At 46.0% G+C, this 20,967-nt stretch overlaps 2 protein-coding genes across 4 annotated transcripts; one reads left to right on the top strand and one right to left on the bottom strand.

Moving 5' to 3' along the window:
* The first annotated feature begins 4,053 nt into the window (after positions 1-4,053).
* On the top strand, positions 4,054-12,142 carry IQCD (IQ motif containing D). 2 transcript variants are annotated; one of them, XM_063143697.1, is made up of 5 exons: positions 4,054-4,179; positions 6,914-7,722; positions 9,744-9,977; positions 10,487-10,558; positions 11,736-12,142. In XM_063143697.1, exons 2-5 carry the CDS (start codon positions 7,039-7,041, stop codon positions 12,009-12,011), a joined length of 1,266 nt encoding a protein of 421 aa, XP_062999767.1. In that variant the 5' UTR covers positions 4,054-4,179; positions 6,914-7,038; the 3' UTR covers positions 12,012-12,142. The 2 variants fall into 2 exon arrangements, with proteins under 2 accessions (XP_062999767.1, XP_062999768.1); XM_063143698.1 differs by lacking the exon at positions 9,744-9,977.
* A 1,286-nt stretch (positions 12,143-13,428) lies between these two features.
* Positions 13,429-20,686, bottom strand: RITA1 (RBPJ interacting and tubulin associated 1). 2 transcript variants are annotated; one of them, XM_063143700.1, is made up of 3 exons: positions 17,668-17,785; positions 15,846-16,192; positions 13,429-14,075 (listed from the first exon to the last, which is right to left on the bottom strand). In XM_063143700.1, the coding sequence occupies exons 2-3, from the start codon at positions 16,127-16,129 to the stop codon at positions 13,541-13,543; spliced, it is 819 nt and encodes a 272-aa protein (XP_062999770.1). In that variant the 5' UTR covers positions 16,130-16,192; positions 17,668-17,785; the 3' UTR covers positions 13,429-13,540. The 2 variants fall into 2 exon arrangements, with proteins under 2 accessions (XP_062999770.1, XP_062999769.1); XM_063143699.1 differs by lacking the exon at positions 17,668-17,785 and adding an exon at positions 20,617-20,686 and having other exon boundaries at positions 13,430-14,075.
* Positions 20,687-20,967: the final 281 nt, after the last annotated feature.

The raw sequence follows: 20,967 nt of genomic DNA on the forward strand, positions 1-20,967 counted from the left end.
GAAAATCTCTTCCCGCTTATGCATGGGCACACTCCATCCATGGCCATCCTTTACACCCCAAGCAATTATCCTTATCAGGGAGCCAAGTCCCACTCAACTCAGTGGGGCTTCCTTCTGAGTAGACCGGCCTAGGATTGCCCTAAACCCACTTCCCTACAAATTCCACACACACACACACACACCTTTGAACTCAGTGGGACATACCTCTGAGTAGAGGGGCGCAGGATTGTGCTGCGAATAAAAGAAAGTGCCTCTGAGCATGCACAGAGTGCCTTCTGCCCTCACCGCAACAATTGCATCATCTTCACGTGTACACACACACACCAGCCGATTAGGTAACAGGTTAGCTAAACGGAATGATACGCAAGCCTGAACCCCAGCACCTCTCAGTTCTGAATTTAAGCTTCCCTCTTTGTCTGAACACAGCTTGAATGGAGGGGAGGGGGTTGGATTTTTAAAACATATATAGTGGGTCAACCTGGACCCGCGCACAATGACCCTGTTGCCTTCTTGGTGAAGACCAGAGAGGTTTGTGGCAAGGACAGGCAAAGAGAGCAGCAGGGTAGGCATTTACAACACACACACCACTTCGCAAACAGTAACAGTAGGAGCGCTTTTCCTGGAATTCTTTCTGCCGTAAGAAATGTGTCAGTCTTTAAAGTTGAAATCCCATACAAGTTTAGACAGGGAAGAAGGGCCTAGCTGACTGGGGCATGTTGGGAGTCCTAGGCCTTCCCCCCCCCCCCCCGCCCTCGTAAACATGTATCGGAGTGTGCCTTTAATCACCTGAAAGTAAGCTTCACTGTACACAGTGCGCCTTACTTTTGAGTAAGCCAGCATACTTGACATACAGGGCTGAAATTGGTTCCCAGTTCCTCATTTGCACGTAACTTTGAAGCAGGGCTAGGGTGACCATATGAAAAGGAGGACAGGGCTCCTGTATCTTTAACAGTTGTATTGAAAAGGAAATTTAGCAGGTGTCATTTGTATATATGGGGAACCTGGGGAAATTTCCTCTTCATCACAACAGTTAAAGCTGCAGCTGCTCTGCCTTCTTTTAAATCTGGTCACTCTGGTATAGCTCCTGCACCTTTAACTGTTGTGATGAAGGAATTTCATCACGTTCTACATATATAGAAATGACACCTGCTGAAATTCCCTTTTCTATGCAACTGTTAAAGATACAGGAGCTTTGTCCTCCTTTTCATATGGTCACCCTAAGCAGGGCTCAATAATTAAACTTCACAAGGATCAAAAGTTTATGCGCCCATGCACCTCAAACTCAGTTTAGGATGACCCCATACTGTGATCAGGAGACTCCCCTTCAAAATAAACGAGAATTCGCTCCAGTTGAAATGGTAATTTTTGCACAACACTCATTGATGACTCCATAGATGAGAACTGCAAATGAGCCTCAACCCCAGAATTGCAAATGAGCATCAACCCCACAATAAATTTTGGGTCACCATCACCCCAAATGATATACCCACATATCCAGGAGAGTGTCCTCCACGCAATGGCAGAGAACCCCATCCAGCCCAAAGCTTTCTGTATGTGCAGAGCACTGACAAGCATGCTGCACAATGCCAATAATAGCCAAAATACATGGAAAAGAATAAATTGTATTGTGGGGCTCTGGTCCTTACAAGAAGGTCTGGGTCATCCCAAATCCTATACCCACCAATCGCAAAGAGTGTCCGTTGCCTGATGGCATTGAATCCCATTCATGCCAAACGTTCCTGTATCAGCCTGGGACAACTTCAGATGAGGAACTTCAAACAAGGAACTGTGAAGTGGTAACCAACCTCAGCATCCCTTTTTCGGAGCTGGGATTGTTATTTTTGAGTTCTACTGACAGTGCAACCCTCAGCATCGTGATATGGGCATTTTGTGGGACTTTCTTCTTACTGTAAGTGTAGCTGGGATTGCTGCTCTTTTCTTTACATTATTTCCCCCCTCCTACAGTACATTGGGAAATAGAATAGAAAGTGTAGTTTCTTGTTTAAAATAAATAAATAAATACAAATACTTAAAAAGTTTCAGGAGCAGATCAGTTCTAGGCTTGTTTGCTCAGATATAAGTCCCATTGTGCTCAGTAGGCAAAAATAGGCTTGGGCAGATTTGAGTTCAATCTTAAATATGTTTATACAGAAAAGGAAAAAAAGGCCTACATGCTGGCTGAGGGCGTGCTGGGAATTATAGGACCTCTTTCTGTCTTAACATGCATAGGATGGCATTGTAAGTGGGCATAGGATTGCAGCCTGACATTACCATCTTTGTTCAGAAAAGGCCTGCTCATACAATGAGCCGTACAATATTCTCAGGTAAGTGTGTGAAAGACTGAAGCCCTATGTCCCGCTTAGCATAAAGGTAAATTGATTGCCTAAGGAGTAAATCCATTGCAGTGGGAAAGTGGCAAAAGCACAATAAGTCTGCATTTTCCAAAGGGGATCCCTATTCGTCTGTTGCAGTGAAATTAACGAACACTGCAGTTTTACATACTCAGAACTAAGTCCCATTGAGTTCACATAAGTGACTGTGGGTTTGCTGCCTAAATGTTCCATGGCACAAATTTATTATGGCCTTAACTTTCATAGATGCAACAGATTCACCACAGTGGCATCAAAGCCTTTCCCTCAGACTATGGAAAAGAGACTGAATTGCCCCTCTCTCCCTCCCTCCCTCTCTCTCTCTCTCTCACACACACTATTCCCTATAGAACTGTGGGCAGGAACTGTCTTCTTTGCTAATTGATTGAAAGCCTTTTTTGGCTGAGGAGCGGAGTATAAATACGATAAATAAATATAAATAAAATAAATATAATCTGTTATGGTGAAGAATTATAAAGACTTCCAAGCAGCCTATAGAATCCACCCATATCTTGGTAAAGGGAGAAAATATACATATTTGTTAGATGTACTACCCTTTGTCAATAATCAGTTTAAATCCAGTTTGTTTGTTTCTTTCTTTTTCATTTTTCATTTTTTTCTGTTCATTAATTGGTTTTGGAAATGAATGAAATATAATAATAATAATAATAATGATGATGATGATGATGATGATGCATGCTGTCTGCATGGGAGGCATAAGGCAAATAAATAAATATGGAACCTTGGATTGAGGGAGAGCTGCAAGTAAACAATTTAATTTGATGTATTTTTTCTGTGCATTGTCGACTTTCAATATGACTCTGTGAGCAGGACAAGCGTGGCATGAATACTCAGAAGTCCATTGGCCTTTACTTGGGAGTGTTGCATAGGATAGCAGCTGTACACACATGGACACTCTTTGATTTTTTGTCTTTACTTTTTAGGCTGCAGTCCAATACACATTTACCTGGGAGTAAGCCCTATCTCTGAATAGACCTGCACAGGACTGCACTCTTAGGGCACAATCCTATGCATGTTTAGACAGAAAATCCCCTACAACTTCCAGCATCCCCCAACCAGCCAGAATGCTGGGAATTGTAATACTTCCCACAGCCTTGCCTCACCCTACATTTTGACCTTCGTTCTTTATTAATTGATTGATTGGTTGATACTGGCTGGGGAATGCTGGGAGTTGCAGGGCTTTTTTCCCATCTAAACACGTGGAGGATGGATCCCTTAATGTCTGTAACTATTATTTTCCCCATTCAGCATAGGCCGGCGTGTAAGTGGAAACCGGAAGTTTTATTTGTGCTTCTTGACGCTTTTCCTCTATATCTTTATGGCTGCATCAGCAACACCAACAAAAACAACCCGCGAATGCGCATGTGACCTCTTCTCTGATAGGTCTAGAATACCCCTGTCCTTACAGAGCTAAGATAGAGTTAAGGGGGGGAGTATGACTTCCGGTTTCCGCGTGTAAGCGCCACCATCTAGCCGCTCCAGCCCTGCTATTGGACAGGCTTTTGGAACGTGGTTGGTGACGTTAAGAAGGGTGGGCGGGCTGAAAGGGAGCGTTGGAAGCTTTTGATTGGTGACTTTTTCCTCCCATCATGCTTTTCACCCTGCGAAGGAGATAGATTCCTCTTCCTCCCGTACCCATGGTGTCACGGTTGCCAAGCAACAGGAGGACTTGGCCTTGTTTACAAAAGGAAAACGGTGCTGATGAGCCTTTGGAGAAGGGCTTGTTTTTTGGGGGGAGGCTGGGGGTGAGTTTAAGGGTGTAATAGTAACCCTATGAGGAAAGGAGAAGGTATCTGTGGCTTTTTAATTTAGGAAGATGTATTTATTATTTATATATGTACTTAATTGATTTGTAATTTAGGAAGATGTGTTTTTATTTATTTATTTTACATGCTTGTTGACATATTATTTGATTTATTTGTATTTGATTTATTTATATTTATTTTTATTATTATTTTATTATTTATTATTGCATTTTATATCCCGCCTTTTTTCCTCTTAAGGAACCCAAGGCGGCGTACATAATCCTCCTCCTCTCCATTCTATCCTCACAACAACCCTGTGAGGTAGGTCGGGCTGAGAGTCGGTGATTGGCCCAAAGTCACCCAGTGGGTTTCCATGACCAAGTGGGGACTAGAACCCAGATCTCCCGACTCCCAGTCCGACACTTTAGCCACTACACCACATTGGCTGTCAGTATTTATATTATTTATTATTTATTTAGAGTATTTTTATCCCGCACCTCAGCCAAAAGGCTCTCGGAGCGGCTTACAATGTTTCAATAAAGAAGACAGTCCCTACCCTCAGGCTTACATTCTAAAAAAATGTATTTGATTTATATTGATTTGTTTTGTGTGTTTTTCTACCAAAAAACGGCACTCAAGGCGGATTATTTATTACATTTCTATACCCAAAACTCCCTGGGCAATTGACAAAACAAGATCCCTGGGTGATTTGGGGCTAGTCACTGGCTCTCTTTCTCTCTAAGTGTAATCTACCTCGCCTGTAAGAATAAAGGGAGTCAGAGGTCTTGAAAACCTTACAAAAAGGATGGCATAGAAATGAGACATAAATAACAATAGGGGAGGGAAAAGTGCAATCTGTACATGTCTACTCAGAAGTAAATCTCATTGAATTCAGCAGGATTTGCTCCCAAGTAATTGTGTACCAATTCATCTTAAAGGGGCGATCATGACGTATAAAGTAGCGCAGAGAGGAACATTTTTCTCTGCCTCATAATACCTGGACATGGGGCCATGCACAATTTATATTCATTTTATTTATGTGCAGCACAATTCTATGTATGTTTACTCAGAAGTAACTCCCTTTATGTTCATGGAGAATTGCTCCGAGTTAAGCGTGCAATGGGATTGCAGCTGTAACAGACGTACAGCACAGCCCTATCCATCACTCAGAAAGAAGTCCCTCTTTGTTCATGGGTTTTACTCACTGCAAAGCGTGAATTGGATTGCAATCTTATATATTCCACCTTTCCATCCTTTTGGTCTTCCGTTGGTTCAGGATCACAAAAGAAAGCACTTCACATCCCCACCTGGTCATTCTGCAACTTGAATGTTCCTGAACTTATTTTCGCGCCTGCTAGCTTTGCCATTTTTTGTGTGCCGTTAGATTGAAAGCCATTTGGATTATCCTTTCTTGGAAGGGACTTCCAGAGCCTGGGAGCAGCTACCACGAAGGAAATCTCTTTCGTATCCCCGCCAAATGTGCCTCTGATGATGGCAGGACTGATAGAAGGGCTTCTCCAAAGGATCTTAAAACCCTACGCAGGCTTGTAGGGGACAAATGCGGTCTGTCAATTACGATGAGCCATGATGGGTAAATGAAACCTCCCACTATAATAAATAATAACTTCAGAGGCAGGAGGGGGCATTGCCTTTGCCTTGCTTCCTTCTTGGAAGTACTGGAAAGTATTGGTTTGTTTTCTGTACTTTTTATTGGAAAATGACATCATCTGGACCCTCTTGTAAAATTCTGTGAATGTGGCTGGGCAAAGGCGCAATAAAAGCCTTTGCTGGAAACACCCAGTGTTTTCAAATTACCTTGGGTACATGAGGACCATGAGCATTGGGAAGCAGGCTTCACATGCAAACAATTCCTTATTGGAGTTAAGTCTTTAAGCGTACAACCCTATGCATGTTTGGGCCGGGCGGGGCGGGGTGGGGCGGGAACCTGGCCACGGTGACACATGCCTTAGTTACATCCCGATTGGATTACTGTAAGGCGCTCTACGTGGGGCTGCCTTTGAAGAGTGTTCGGAAACTCCAACTGGTTCAAAGAGCTGCAGCCAGATTGTTGACCGGGGCTGGTTACAGGGAGCAGATGACAACTCCCCTGTTAAAACAGCTCCACTGGCTTCCAGTCTGTTTCCGGGCACAATTCAAAGTGCTGGTTATGACCTATAAAGCCCTATATGGCTCGGGTCCAGGTTATTTGAAAGAACGTACTCTCCCTTAGGAGCCTGCCCGTGCTTTGAAATCTGGAGAAGCCCTTCTTTCAGTCCCACCATCTTCACAGGCGCGCTTGGTGGGAACACGGGAGAGGGCCTTCTCGGTGGCTGCTCCGGTGCTCTGGAACTCTCTTCCCGGGGAAGCTAGGCTGGCTCCCTCCTTGATGGGCTTTCGGAAGCAGGCAAAAACCCGTTTGTTCCGACAGGCCTTTGGAGAATAATCTGCCCCTCCATCGATGTTAATGTCTTATAATTTTTGTTGTGTATTTTAAATGTTTATGGTTTTGTTCCCCCCCCCCCCATGTATATTTTAAACTTTGTAAGGCCACCTTGAGGCCCAGCATTGGGCAAAAGGCGGGATACAAATAAATATAATAATAATAATAACAACAACAACTACAACAATAACAACAACAACTTCCAGCATTCCCAGGCCAGCATGGATGGATGGCGAATGTTGGGAGCTGTAGAATTCTTTCTGTCTAAACATGCATAAAACTGGATTCTTGGTCTAATTTTGTGACTTACACTGTTTTTCGTTTGGTTTCGTTTTCAGTTAGCTGATTTGCCCAAAGAAACCGACATATTGGAAGTGTTAACGCATCTAGAAGCCGGGTAGAGAAGACCACGATTGCTTGCGGCCGTGACAACTCACAATTGGGAGCGTATCCAGCTGGAAAGATGGCAACCGAAGTGCTCCATCAGTCCTACGAGTGTATTGACCCGAACCGGGGCAAAAGGCAAGTGTACCGGATGCCCTTGAAGATTCTGGATCCTGGCCGGTCAAAACTGACCACCGTCGAGACGAAGAGGATTATATCCGTCTTGGACGAGACCATCCTTAAAGTGGAGCTTGTCAGTACCTTCTCTCACGTCACGGAAAATCTCGAGGAATTCAGCGCAGTGTTGGGACCAGAACTTACGGGAGCTCTGAAGGAACACCTGCGGCTTTCAAACACTATGGAAGCCACGCTTGCCCGGCTTGAAGGAGAAGGGGTTCTGCAAAACGGCGGAGCCAAAGGAGACCTGTACGGGGCTGAGGATCCAGGAGGCTACCTCACCTTGCACGTACAGGGCTTGAGAAGCTCGGTCCGAAATATCGTGCGCCTCTTTTTTGCCAACCCCATGGCTTGTCAGGCTGTGAGAGAGGTCGCCCACACCAGGCATCCCAATGCCAATTTGTTCATTAAAAGCCTTTCGGAGCTCAGGGGCTTCTTGTTTGAGAAGCTTCTGACGACTCCGTTGGAAGAAAAAGAAAAAAGGCGGTTCATGAAGGAGATCTCCCAGCGGGACAAGAAAAACATGGAGATAATTGCAGCTTTGATGGAGGAGCTGACTGCAGCGATCCAGAATCGAGACGATGAGGTAGGGGGGGAAGCCGGGAGGTGGGGTGGAAGGAATTCAATTGGGGGTCGACCGGTCCAAACACGTCTGATCAAATTTGCAGCCCAATATCGTATCAAATGAAATGCAAGCGCACCTGGACTATTTCTTGCTCAGTCAGTAGGGTAGCAGGCAAGAAAAAGATAGGCTTCACCTTCTGAGCTAGAAGAAGAGTTTACCCCAGAAAGTAAAGATGTGTCTCCCAGCTTCAAGTTTTGGCTTTTCCTTCTACAAGACACCAGGTTGTGTAGATAGCTCCAGATGTGGAGCTGCACTTAGATCAACCAGCCTTCGACGAGGGACTCTGATTTTCACCTGAAAGGTTTAGATCACGGGTGCAAAAACTGCTGCCTGCGGGCCACAACTGGCCCCCCAAGCCCTGTCTACTGCCCCCTTCCCAGGAAACAACCCCATTCTGAACAGAATCTGTGGTTCCTGGCATAGAAACTTCATTCCTAGAGCAGTCCCAGAGCATCCCGGGAAGCCATACTGAAAGGCTCCTGCCTGCTTCCTAGGACACTCTAGGACCCGGGCTTTTATGGCAGCAACCCTATGGGAGTAAGCTCTATGGAGCACAGCAGGCCTTGCTCATGAGTAAATAGGTATAGGATTGCACCAGCGTCAGAGGGAGGCACTGTTGGGCGTCTGCTGAGACCCACAGCTGCGGTGCGGGGGGGGGGGGAACCGCCACCATTTGGAGCCTTTTACACCTCCCTGTTCGTCTGCCCTCTCCAAGCATGCAAGCAATGCCATGAGTGAAGAGATAGAGCAGCAAAAGCAGCCATTTCTCTTATACTTGACCTACAGTGGTAGCCAAAATTGTGGACGCTTTTTGAAATTTTCATGTTTTGCAACTTTGCATGCTTATAGAAAATGTTCTGTTTCACGAAATTCAAATGTTTATATATCAATTGAAAGAGAATTTAATGCTGAATTCAATACAAAAAAAATAGAATGCAAATATCTGCAGTGCAAAACAAGTTATGCTTACTTTAGTCTAAAAACAAACAGGTGTGACTGAGTGAAGAAGCGGATTGGAATTGCAAACCCTACTGGCTAGGGTGACCATATGAAAAGGAGGACTGGGCTCCTGCATCTTTAACAGTTGCATAGAAAAGGGAATTTCAGCAGGTGTCCTTTGTATATATGGAAAACCTGGTGAAATTCCCTCTTCATCACAACAGTTAAAGGTGCAGGAGCTATACTAGAGTGACCAGATTTAAAAGAGGGCAGGGCACCTGCAGCTTTAACTGTTGTGATGAAGAGGAAATTTCACCAGGTTCTCCATATATACAAAGGACACCTGCTGAAATTCCCTTTTCAGTACAACTGTTAAAGATACAGGAGCCCTGTCCTCCTTTTCATATGGTCACCCTACTCCTGGCCAATCACAGTCTTTGTTCTGGGGACCAATCACATGGCAGTAGCTGCGATACATCATGTTTCAAGTTGGGGAAAGTCAGTTCTGCTGTTTGTTCTGTAACTGAAGCGCAATTGGAGATCATGTGAATATTTGAAGTATTTCTCAAATTTAAAAGTGTACGTACGTACTTCATAAATAGAGCCATGGCGCCAAAGAAAAGAGTTGATCGGACACCCCAGGAAAAGAAGCAGGAGGGTTGTATTACGTGAATCCGGTCTTTCAGTTGATATGTAAGCATTTGAATTTCGTGAAACAAAACATTTTCTATAAGCATGCAAAGTTGCAAAACATGAAAAATTCAAAAAGTGTCCACAATTTTGGCCACCGCTGTAGGGCCCAGAAAGGCCAAGCAACTGAGCCTTGGTGAGGTGCCTACTGACAACACTAACACCCCAAACCTGCAGCCAGCACTGGATTGGGAATGTAAAACTCGGGAAACTCTGGGAAACTCTGGGAAAATGTTTCCAGAAGCGTTCCCTACTTCCCAAATCCTTGGATCCACATTGTTTTTTCCAATGACTCTGCCTGCGTTATCTTTGACCGCAACGTCCTACATGTTGACCAGTCCGGTGGTGTTCAGATCTCTAGGATGAACGCTGCGATCAAGGAACTCAAGACCCACTTACACAATCTCGCCAAGTTCTCCGAAAGCCAGATCCAGCGCACCCGGACGGAAGCGGAGAAGCAGCAGAAGGGGGAGGCGCGCGGATCTCAGGCGAAATGCACCAAGCTGCAGCAAGAGCTGCAACTTCTCCGGGCCCAGCTCAGTGCCCTCATTGCTGAGGATCGAGAGTCGGAGCTTAACCTCCGAAAGGTATCTGACGGAGGTGGAGGGTGACTGGAGAAATTCACACAGATAGTTTCTCCGGGGTGGGGGGGGGAAGTATTCACATGTTCGGAACACATTGGGGCATTCTCAAGTACAGGCAAGCCTTAGCTGGCACTTGATCACTCATTGGGTGTGGGTGGGTGTCAGTTTGCGTGGCAAAATAGACTTCCAAGCTTGGCCGGTTGGCTGAAAAAATACGAAATTTCAAGAGTACATAAGGTGGCCCCCCTTGATAAAACAACAGTTGTCCCGGGCAAAGAAACTCTGCCGGTTGCCATCTGTGTAGCTAAAAGTCTGTCCAGTTGGACTCCGGCCACATACTTTTCAACAGACCCAGAATACCTGAACCCTTAAAGCCAGCAGGAGGGACTGCTTGCTAGCTATGATAACCCGTACTTAGGGTAAGATCATAGACCAGTAGGCCAGGCAACCCAGACTTAAAACAGAAAAGACGCTCTCAGGTTTCTGCTGAAAATCTTTCTCCTTTATTTTAGAAGAAATACAAAGTGGAGATGGAAATAGAGAACTGGGTTCAGAAGTACGATATCGAGATGATAGAAAAACAGGTACTGTTGTTATCCCAGACATTGTCTGAGCCTTTTTTCCCCCTGCCACGTCAATTTTTCGCTTGAGAGGTCATTTCACAACCACCTAGCAAAAGCCTCCGAAATGTATGGCATTACCTGGCCGTTTCAAGAATGGAACTTTTCTTTGTTTCAGCAGTACAGCCTTTTCTACTTACGGCAACACATTTTTAGCTGAGGGCTAACAGGGAAACCACGTTCATAGAGTCATAGAATAGCAGAGTTGGAAGGGGCCTACAAGCCCAGCGAGTCCAACCCCCTGCTCAATGCAGGAATCCACCCTAAAGCATCCCTGACAGATGGTTGTCCAGCTGCCTCTTGAAGGCCGCTAGTGTGGGAGAGACCACAACCTCCCTAGGTAACTGATTCCATTGTCGTACTGCTCTAACAGTCAGGACGTTTTTCCTGATGTCCAGCCAGAATCTGGCTTCCTATAACTTGAGCCCATTATTCCATGTCCTGCACTCTGAGATGAACAGATTTCAGTCTGAATAGATTTCAAAATGTGTGAATGCCTCGTTTCTCTACTGAAAATTGTGACCCGCTAGGGAAGCTGTCTCAAGGTACACAAGGAAAAGTTCTGCCAAGGCCTTACATGCTGCTTACGTTGGGCCTGTTCAGACAACACTCCAGGCTCTGGGGGTTAGCGAAACTATGGTTCTCTGGGGTTAGCACTAACCACAAGCTGTGCTGTCGCACACAACTCTTTAAGCCATGGTTTGAGCCACTAACCCAGCTGCTGACGGTCCGACTGTGGTTAGTGAGTGAGCCGGGTTTAGCAATGCGCACCACACAAGACACCTTAAGCCCTACTGCATAACAAAAAAAGCCTTAACTGGCAAGGTTTAAGGTGTCTTCTAAACAGTCCCATTGGGAGAAAGAGCATTAAAGAGCCTGTTTTCCCAGTTCGACTTGCATGGGAGCAGGTCAGTGGCCCTCCCTCCCTTTGCAAAACATGGCCCATTTAAAATGCGTTTCATAGATCAGGGGTGGGCAACTTGCGGCCCTCCAGACGTTTGCGGCCGTCATCATTGGTTGTGCTGGCTAGAGCTGCTGGGAGTTGTCGGGGCCCAGACGGCGCACGCCCTGCACAGGTGATGAGGCCGGGCCGGGCAGCGCTCCACCCTGAAATAACCGGGGCCTTCGCTCTCCCCCGCAGGAGGAGATTGAGGAGATCGACGTGGTCTACACGGTGGAGAAGGCTCAGCTGGCGGAGCTGCGGGAGAAATTTGCGCTGCTGGATCAAGAGTACAGCCAGATCAAGGAGGAGCGGAGGGTGAGGCAGGAGCAGAGGGAGAAGGCCGAGAAGGAGATGGCCATCCTGGTCCGAGCCGCCACGCTCATCCAGGCCTTGTGGAAGGGCTACTTGGTGAGGTCGCTGCTGCGCTCCAAAAGGAAGAAGAAGGGCAAAGGGAAGAAAGGCGGCAGGAAGTGAAGCCTCGATCCATCCCTGCCTCTCTGGACACAGGCCGCTGAGACGGCCCCAGGGAGCTCAGATGAGATATTTAATCCTCCTGAGGGAGGTTTGTTCCTTAATAAAGGCGATCAGCCAAGAGTTGAACAAAAGCTGCTTTTTCGTCTGCGTTTGATTGTTTTGCAGAGGCAAAACTCCAGGATCGGGGTGAGGCGAGGAAGCTTTGTCAGCCCAAGGGCCGCATTGGCTCTAGGCAAACCCATCAGGGGGCCACTTGCCCATAGGGGGTGCAGCCACATGCCCATAGGGGGTGCAGCCACATGCCCATAGGGGGTGGGGCTAGCCCCACTTTTGGCACACACACAATGTGCTTGGCGGAACAATTTGCAAAGACACAATAATGGCAATTTGCGAAGCAGCAATAAACTTTTGGCTCGGCAGGACACACGGAAAGGCACTTACTTGCCCAAGGAGGGAGAGATTTTCTCTCCCCCTCCCCCCCATGGCAGCTCACTGCATTTCCGTGCTGCTCCGGCTGAAAGAGGCAGCAAAGGAAAGCAACAGGAAAGGGAAGTTGGGGAACAGGGGTCAGGACCTTAGGTGGGGAAGCCCTGTGTGTCGTACCCAGCACATGGGCTGGAGGTTCCCTATCCTTATCCTTCAAGTTGTTTCAACTTTTTATTCTCAGGACTGGATAGGCTGAGAGAGAGGGTGGGGTTTGCCCACGGCCATCCAATAATAGCCATCATGTGTGGGGCTCAAATCTGATCCCATGTCTTCCAGGTCCCTGCATCAACGCAAACTCATAATAGTTTCCAGGCGAAGTACAAAGTGTTGGTCATTACCTTTAAAGCCGTACATGGTTTGGGTCCAGGTTACCTGTGGGATCACCTTCTCCCATACAGTCCGCCCCGCACACTCAGGTCCTCTGGGAAGAATTTACTTTGGTCAGCCCAAACTAGGCTGACTCTCTCTCTCTCTCTCTCTCTCTCTCTCTCTCTCTGAGTTTAAGACAGCTATAAAGACTTCCGGCAGGCCTACCCAGATGAATTTTAAACCAAGAATTTGAAGATGTTATTTTGATATTGTATTGGTTTTATATGCTCTTTTAATTAATTTTATATATTTGATTAGAAATAATTAGTGCCGTGGACTGCAAGAAGATCAAACCAGTCCATACTCCAGGAAATAAAGCCAGACTGCTCACTTGAGGGAATGGCATTAAAGGCAAAACTGAAGTACTTTGGCCACATAATGAGAAGACAGGACACCCTGGAGAAGAGGCTGATGCTAGGGAAAGTGGAAGGCAAAAGGAAGAGGGGCCGACCAAGGGCAAGATGGATGGATGATAGTCTGGAGGTGGCAGACTTGACCTTGGGGGAGCTAGGGGTGGCGACAGCCGACAGAAAGCTCTGGCGTGGGCTGGTCCATGAAGTCACGAAGAGTCGGAAGCGACTGAACGAATAAACAACAAAATTATAGTAGTAGTAGTAGTATATTGGTGGTCTTTCATCCCCTACACGCAAGCGGCATACGTGAGAATAGCAATTTTATTTCCAGGGAGGTTTGGGTTTACAGATGCTTGCAGCTCTGGTTATCCTGGCGGATGATGACCCAGAAAGATCTCTTGAACATGACCTGGACAGAGACCCCGTGGAGGCCACTGGGAGGAGTGGATCCTGTGGCATACCTGTCCTTGGTTTGCTTATCCAGGGCTGAAATTGATCAGAACTGCTACACAGCCTTGTAAGGGACTGGGAACGTGGCCTTCTGGAGACACCCCGGCTGGCCGGATCTGAGTAGCTCTCTGGATGTTTCCGAAAAGAGTGTCCTCCTCTGTACTGTGCCCCAAACCTTTCCTTCTCCTGCAAGTTTGGCGTTGCCTGATTAATGGCTCTCAGCGGTGTCTCCTTCGGAGGAAGGGAAAGGACTGACCGGTCTCTCGGAGCAGAAGGCGGAGTCCAAAGCAAAGGGCGGAGCTTAGCCGCATCCCGTTTCGCCATCCAGGGAGCTGCCCATTCTTGCCCCACTGGCTTTGGCCCAAACAGGGTCTCATCGCAATAGGACGGAGTGTGGCTTTTCAGTCTTCGTTGAGAAACAAGGAGGAGGCAGAAGATGAGAAAGATATGATTACTTCAGATCACTCTAAAGACCATGACCTTAAATGATCAATTTAGGCCGCAATCCTATGCATGTTTAGACAGATAAAAGTCCTACAACTCCCAGCATTCCCCAACCAGGGAATGCTGGGAGTTGTAGTACTTTTACCTGTCTAAACATGCATAGGATTGCTGCCTTATTGCTCCATCATGAGGATTTATTTATTTCTATTTTATTTATTGCATTTATATACTGCTCCCTAGCCGAAGCTTTCTGGCCAGTTCACATAAGATAAAACATTTAAAAACAATATACAAAAATTAAAAACCACAAAAACATGCAAAATTCACATGCATTTAAAACCACTATATGAACTTTAGAAATGATGAGCCAAAAAAAAACACAGGCATTACCTATTGCTAAATGCCTGGGAGAAGAGAAAAGTCTTGACCTGGCACCGAAAAAAATGACAATGTCGGCTCTAAGGAGCTCATTCCACAGTTGGGGGGCCACCACAGAGAAGGCCCTCTCTCTTGTTGCCACACTCTAAGCTTCCCTTGGAGTAGGCACCCGGAAGAGGACCTTAGATGTTGACTGTATTGTTTGGGTAGGTTCATGTTGGCAAAGGCGTTTGGGACAGGGGAGTATTTAAACATCACATTGGCCCCGTTCAGAAGACACTTTAAACCACGGTTTTAACCACAGTAAATATAGCAAAAAGCCTTATTCACCATAGTTAAAGCTGTGGTTTAAGGTGTCTTCTGAACGGGGCCATTAAGGTATTGTTGGAACGTGTCCTTGGTGGGTTCAACTCTGATCCCAAAAGCCAACCTGGAGCAACCTTTCTTAAAGACGCTCAGACAAGAACTTGAGCAAATTTAAATTCAATATAAATGCCAAAAGGAAAGGAAACCAAAGTACTGAGCGAAATCCTTCAGTTCCTGGATAATATTGAAGCCTCAGTTAACTTGTCCAAGGCATCTCCTTGACATGCCCCAGTAAGTGTCTTCAGCTCAAAAATATGATCACCTTTTCCTAGCAGGAGGGCCTTTTCTGCTGTGGCACCCTAGCTGTAGAATGAGCTCTTTAGAGAGGTGTGCCTAGTACCTTCCAGCGTCAGGTGAAAACCTTTTTATTGCCCCAGTATTTTAGCAATTTACTATCCCAGCCTTTTAGCTCTGCTGTTTTAAACCTGCATTTTAAGTCTCTACATTATAGCTCGGTTTTATTCTGGTTGTACTTCTGTATTGTGGTTTTCTATTGTGGTTTTAAGCTTTTATAGAAGAAGAAGAAGAAGAAGAAGAAGAAGAAGAAGAAGAAGAAGAAGAAGAAGAGGAGGAGGAGGAGGAGGAGGAGGAGGAGGAGGAGGAGGAGGAGGAAGAGGAAGAGGAAGAGGAAGAGGAAGAGGAAAAGGAAGAGGAAGAGGAAGAGGAAGAAGGAGTTCACAATTTTTGTGAACTGCCCAGAGAGCTCCGGCTATTGGGCAGTATAGAAATGAATGAAAGAAAGAAAGAAAGAAAGAAATTCTTCTTTAAGCTTTCATATTATACTTTACGCTGTACTTACGGTTTCAATTTTTATGAACAGCCCAGAGAGCTTCGGCTATTGGGCGGTATAAAAATGAAATCAATCAATCAATAAAAATTTAAAATCAATAAACAAACAATATATCGGAGCAACGCTTCATTGGAGGACTGCGTCACGTGGCAACCTCACCATTGCTGGCGAGAGGATCTCTTCCAAAACGTCCCATACCTGTATTTATGTCTCTTTCTCGGAGTGCTTGATGGCGGAGAGACTTCCGAGGGACTGGCGTCGGTCTCCCATTGTGGCGTTGCCGGACTCCATAGCAGGGGTCTCTGGGAACGGGCTTTATTATCCACCCACGGGGGATCGAACTCCGTTATCGTGGTCGGCCGCCCAGCTGGGCTGCCAAAAAGTGACTCATCCACGTAGGAGGCCTGGGCTTTGACCCGGCAGCCTTTCCCCCTACGTTGCAACTGGAGGGCCTGGATTCCCAGCTCTGCAGAAGCCTTCATGGATCTGATTGTGCCGAGCAGCGGCAAGAAGGGCCATTCACGCCTGGAGTGCGAAAGACAGACCTGCACAAACAATTGAACGATGAACGCGCAGCCAAATTGACTCAACTGCAGCCATCTTTGCTGCATGGTAACACAAGGCCGCTGTCGTGCTTGACAAATGTAGAAATCTACATCAGCCCTACCGGCCCATGAATGAATAATATTTATTGCATACTGCCTCCAGTATCCGAGGCAGAAAGCCTGTGTGCAACAGTTGCTGGGGAACATGGGTGGGAGGGTGCTGTTGCACCACGTCCTGCTTTGTTAGTCCCTGTCCGATGGCTGGTCGGCCACTGTGTGAACAGAGTGCTGGACTAGATGGACCCTCGGTCTGATCCAGCAGGGCACTTCTGATGTTCTTAGTAGTCCTCAGATCACAGCAGCACAAAACCAAGGCCAGTTTTTAGCTTAATTTTCATGCAATTTTCAAGGATCCCACCTGGGGAGGTAAGGGTTAACACTGTCCTCGCCACATACTCCCCCCCCTGCCAAAAAAACCCCACCATCCCTCCATAGCAATTCATCTTAGTGGATTAAAAACAACAAAAAACCCCTTTTTCACATTGGTTTGGGATGAACTGTAGCAAAAAGAACCGAAGACTTTTTATATGAAATGATTTGGATAAGAAATCAATCAGCCGGATTTTCCTCCTGAGAAATCTCAATAAATCCTAGCCTTCTTTTCTATGTTTGCATCTCGACATGTACATCAGCATCTGCACTTTTTATGAATATTGGTGTCCTCTGGGGAAACCGAATCTTTTGAGTGTGTCGCAACATCCCTGCTTGTGAGTAAACCCCACCCAAGCCAAGCGGAGCTTACTTCCAAATAAATAGGGTGACCATATTTGGGAAACCAAAAATGAGGACACCTAGTGTGTGTGTGGGGAAGCATCTTTCTGAGTCCTGCAGAAAGTACTTTATTCCCCCGCCACCTTAAAGAACCCGATTGGAGTGGAGGAGGGGAAAGGATTTCATTCTGCACCACCACCATCCACTCCAATTGGGGCCTTTTCTATAATGTCAAGGAATGACCCACTTTCCCCTTTAAGACCTCAATTGGAGCTCGGGGTGGGGGAATGATGTGCCTCAAGAAAGCATGTCATTCCCTCCTGCCATGCTAATGGCAGCCTTAAAGGGGAAGGTGTGTCATTCCAGGACATTATTGAAAATTATAGAAAATCCCCCCTGACACCATGGAAAGAACAAAAACCAGGACAAATCCGGGGAAATCCTGACAGTTGGTCACCCTACAAATAAACATGCGTAAGATCAGACTGGATATTGACCAGTCTATCTTTTTTTTTTTATTGTTTGCATCTTGCCTCCCTGGAGACGCAGGCAACACAACCTCATCTGAAGGCAAAATGCGTTTGCAGAAGAAATAGTATTGCATGCATAAAGGCATCCGTGGTGGTAAGCTGCACGCTCCTGATACACTGCAAGGGCACGCCACCACCTACCCCCTGCAAACCGTTCCATCTCCCCCTTCTTACAGAGTTGCAGCCGTTTTGCTCTCCCTCCACCTTGGCTTCCACCTCCTTGCACGTAGGGCACCCAAAGAGAACTGTCCAACCAAAGAGGACCACACCGCCCCCACCTCCGGTTCCTATTTGCCGTGGTCAGAAATGCAAACGCAAGAACCTGCCTGAGGCAAAACCAATACAGACTCACTGATCATCGTTGTAGATCGCAAGCTGAATATGAGCCAGCAGTGTGATGTGGCTGTAAAAAATAATCATAACGCTATTTGGGGCTGCATTAATAGAAGTATAGCTTTCAAATCGTGTGAGATAATAATAATAATAATAATAATAATAATAATAATAATAATAATAATAATAATAATAATAATAATTCTTACCCGCGTCTCCATCCTGATCGAGGCGGGGACAACAGTAAGTATAAAACACATAAAATACTGATTAAAAACATCGTATACATTGTTAAAACTTCCTAAAAAAACCCATCCTAAAAGCTTCCTAAAATTCCACTGGATAGGCCTGCTGCAGAGGGAGGAGAGGAAAATGTGAGCTGAGAGTAATTGGGTGAAGGGGGACAGAATGTGTTCAGTTATGTATTCTTCGGCTTGGTTTCAAAGGCCACTAAGGTTGAGAGAGGGAGGTAGAGGTGGCATCTGTTAATTAAAAAAACAAGAACCCCACAGCCGCCTGTGAGCAGAGGATCCAGGCTCTGCACAAGGAATGCAGGACGCGGAATAACGGGCTCAAGTGACAGGAAGCCAGATTCCAGCTGGACATCAGGAAAAACTTCCTGACTGTTAGAGCAGTACGACAATTATTATTATTATTATTATTATTATTATTTATTTATATAGCACCATCAATGTACATGGTGCTGTACAGAGTAAAACAGTAAATAGCAAGATCCTGCCGCATAGGCTTACAATCTAATAAAATCATAGTAAAACAATAAGGAGGGGAAGAGAAGGCAAACAGGCACAGGGTAGGGTAAGCAGGCACTGGGTAGGGTAAAACTAACAGTAGAAAGTAACAGTAGAAGTCTGCACAACATCAAGTTTTAAAAGCTTTAGGAAAAAGAAAAGTTTTTAGTTGAGCTTTAAAAGCTGCGGTTGAACTTGTAGTTCTCAAATGTTCTGGAAGAGTGTTGAGAACTACAAGTTCAACCACAGCTTTTAAAGCTCAACTAAAAACTTTTCTTTTTCCTAAAGCTTTTAAAACTTGATGTTGTGCAGACTTCTACTGTTACTTTCTACTGTTAGTTTGGAATCAGCTACCTAGGGAGGTTGTGGGCTCTCCCACACTAGAGGCCTTCAAGAGGCAGCTGGACAACCATCTGTCAGGGATGCTTTAGTGTGGATTCCTGCATTGAGCAGGGGGTTGGACTCGATGGCCTTGTAGGCCCCTTCCAACTCTGCTATTCTATGATTCTATGACTATTAAGTTGACGAATCTCCTCCGGCAGGCCATTCGGTACTGGTTGGGCCTCATCTTGACCAAGCCACCCCAAAATTCAGGACCAAGCCGCCCCAAAATTCTTTGCAATACAGCAGGGGGAACTCAAAACAATATATTGTCTCTGTGGGTGGCAGATGACATCAGAGTCCCTGCTAATCAAAAAGTCCCCAGGGCAGCACCCCTGTGAGCCCTGGTTCAACTACACTGCTGGTTATGGACCGCCCTTCAAGGAGAATTCTCTGCGGGTGGGACACAAAACTGATGGCAGTTCATAACCCCCCCCAAAAGAAAGAAACCACTCATCAGATGAAATAGACACAGGTTGATTTGGCAACTCAGAAGCCTGGAAAAGAAACAAACCACCCTACAGATGAAACAAACTGGTTAATGTAACAATTCATGAGCCCCAAAAGGAAACAAACAACTTCACAGTTGAAACAAACCAGTTAATTTAGCAGTTCATAAACCCCAAAAAGAAACAAACAGCCGCTCAGATGAAACAGACAAGCTATTTTGGAAGTTCATAAACTCCAAAAAAAAAAAGACACAACCTCTTAGATGAAACAAACTGGGTAATTTAACAGTTCATAAAAAAACCCCAAACAAACAAACAGCCACTCAGATGAAACAGGCAGGTTAATTTCGAATTGATCTGTTGGATTTCTGCCTGCCAGGGAGGTTTTAAGGACACAGTAGCCTTGCCAGGAAAGAAAAGAAAAGAAAGGAAGACAGTTATTTTCTACATTGCCGGAAACGCGGGAGGGGGGGGGGGGAGAGAGAGAGAGAGAGAAGGTAGAGCATAGCAAGAGTGTTTGATGCAGGCTGGGTTCAAAGCCTGGCTCTGGGTAAAACCCAACATAAGTCCTACGTAGAATAGACCCATTGAAATTAATGGAACTTGAGTAGAATCAGAATAGCAGAGTTGGAAGGGGCCTACAAGGCCATCGAGTCCAACCCCCTGCTCAATGCAGGAATCCACCCTAAAGCATCCCTGACAGATGGTTTTCCATCTGCCTCTTGAAGGCCTCTAGTGTGGGAGAGGCCACAACCTCACCAGGCAACTGATTCCACTGTCGTACTGCTCTAACAGTCAGGAAGTTTTTCCTGATGTCCAGCCGGAATCTGGCTTCCTTTAACTTGAGCCCGTTATTCCGTGTCCTGCACTCTGGGAGGATCGAGAAGAGATCCTGGCCCTCCTCTGTGTGACAACCTTTTAAGTATTTGAAGAGTGCTATCATGTCTCCCCTCAATCTTCTCTTCTCCAGGCTAAACATGACTATCTTAAGTCGTCTTTATTTCAATGGGTTTAACTCAAGTAGGACTTGTCTTGGATTTTGCCCTCTGTCACCAGATTCACTCACTTGGGCCGTCTTGGACTACTTGCTCTCTTAGGGTGTCCTACTTTGCAGGGTTGTTGTGAGGTTCAAATGGGAGGCGGGGCTATGCCCTTCCTTTGAGAAAGGCGGTGATAAAGGTGCACGAAATAATATCCTTTTGAAAACTGACCGCTTCAAAGCCCTGCAAGGAGAAGGCACCTCCGACCCTGACTCTCGACACGCATGCATACGTACTTGCTTCACTCCCCTCTTACCACGCACATGGAGAATTCTAACGACTTGCAATTCAGAACCGGAAGTAAGTCAAAAACGTTGATGAGACTGAGACCCCTTGCGACCGGGGGGGGGAAAACCCGGATTGGGCGAAACCATTCTTGGGATGGGGGGGGGGGTGCTACGTCCCAAGAGGACCTCAGTTTAGAATTGATGGATAGATTGGCTCTACCTGGATGAGTTCCCCTAATTTACGAGGCTCTCTCACTTAGGCTGGAAGTGGGAGCTTTCCATAAAAGTGAAAGGA

This window comes from Elgaria multicarinata, chromosome 18 (assembly GCF_023053635.1).
Source record: "Elgaria multicarinata webbii isolate HBS135686 ecotype San Diego chromosome 18, rElgMul1.1.pri, whole genome shotgun sequence".
NCBI classification, from domain to species: domain Eukaryota; kingdom Metazoa; phylum Chordata; class Lepidosauria; order Squamata; family Anguidae; genus Elgaria; species Elgaria multicarinata.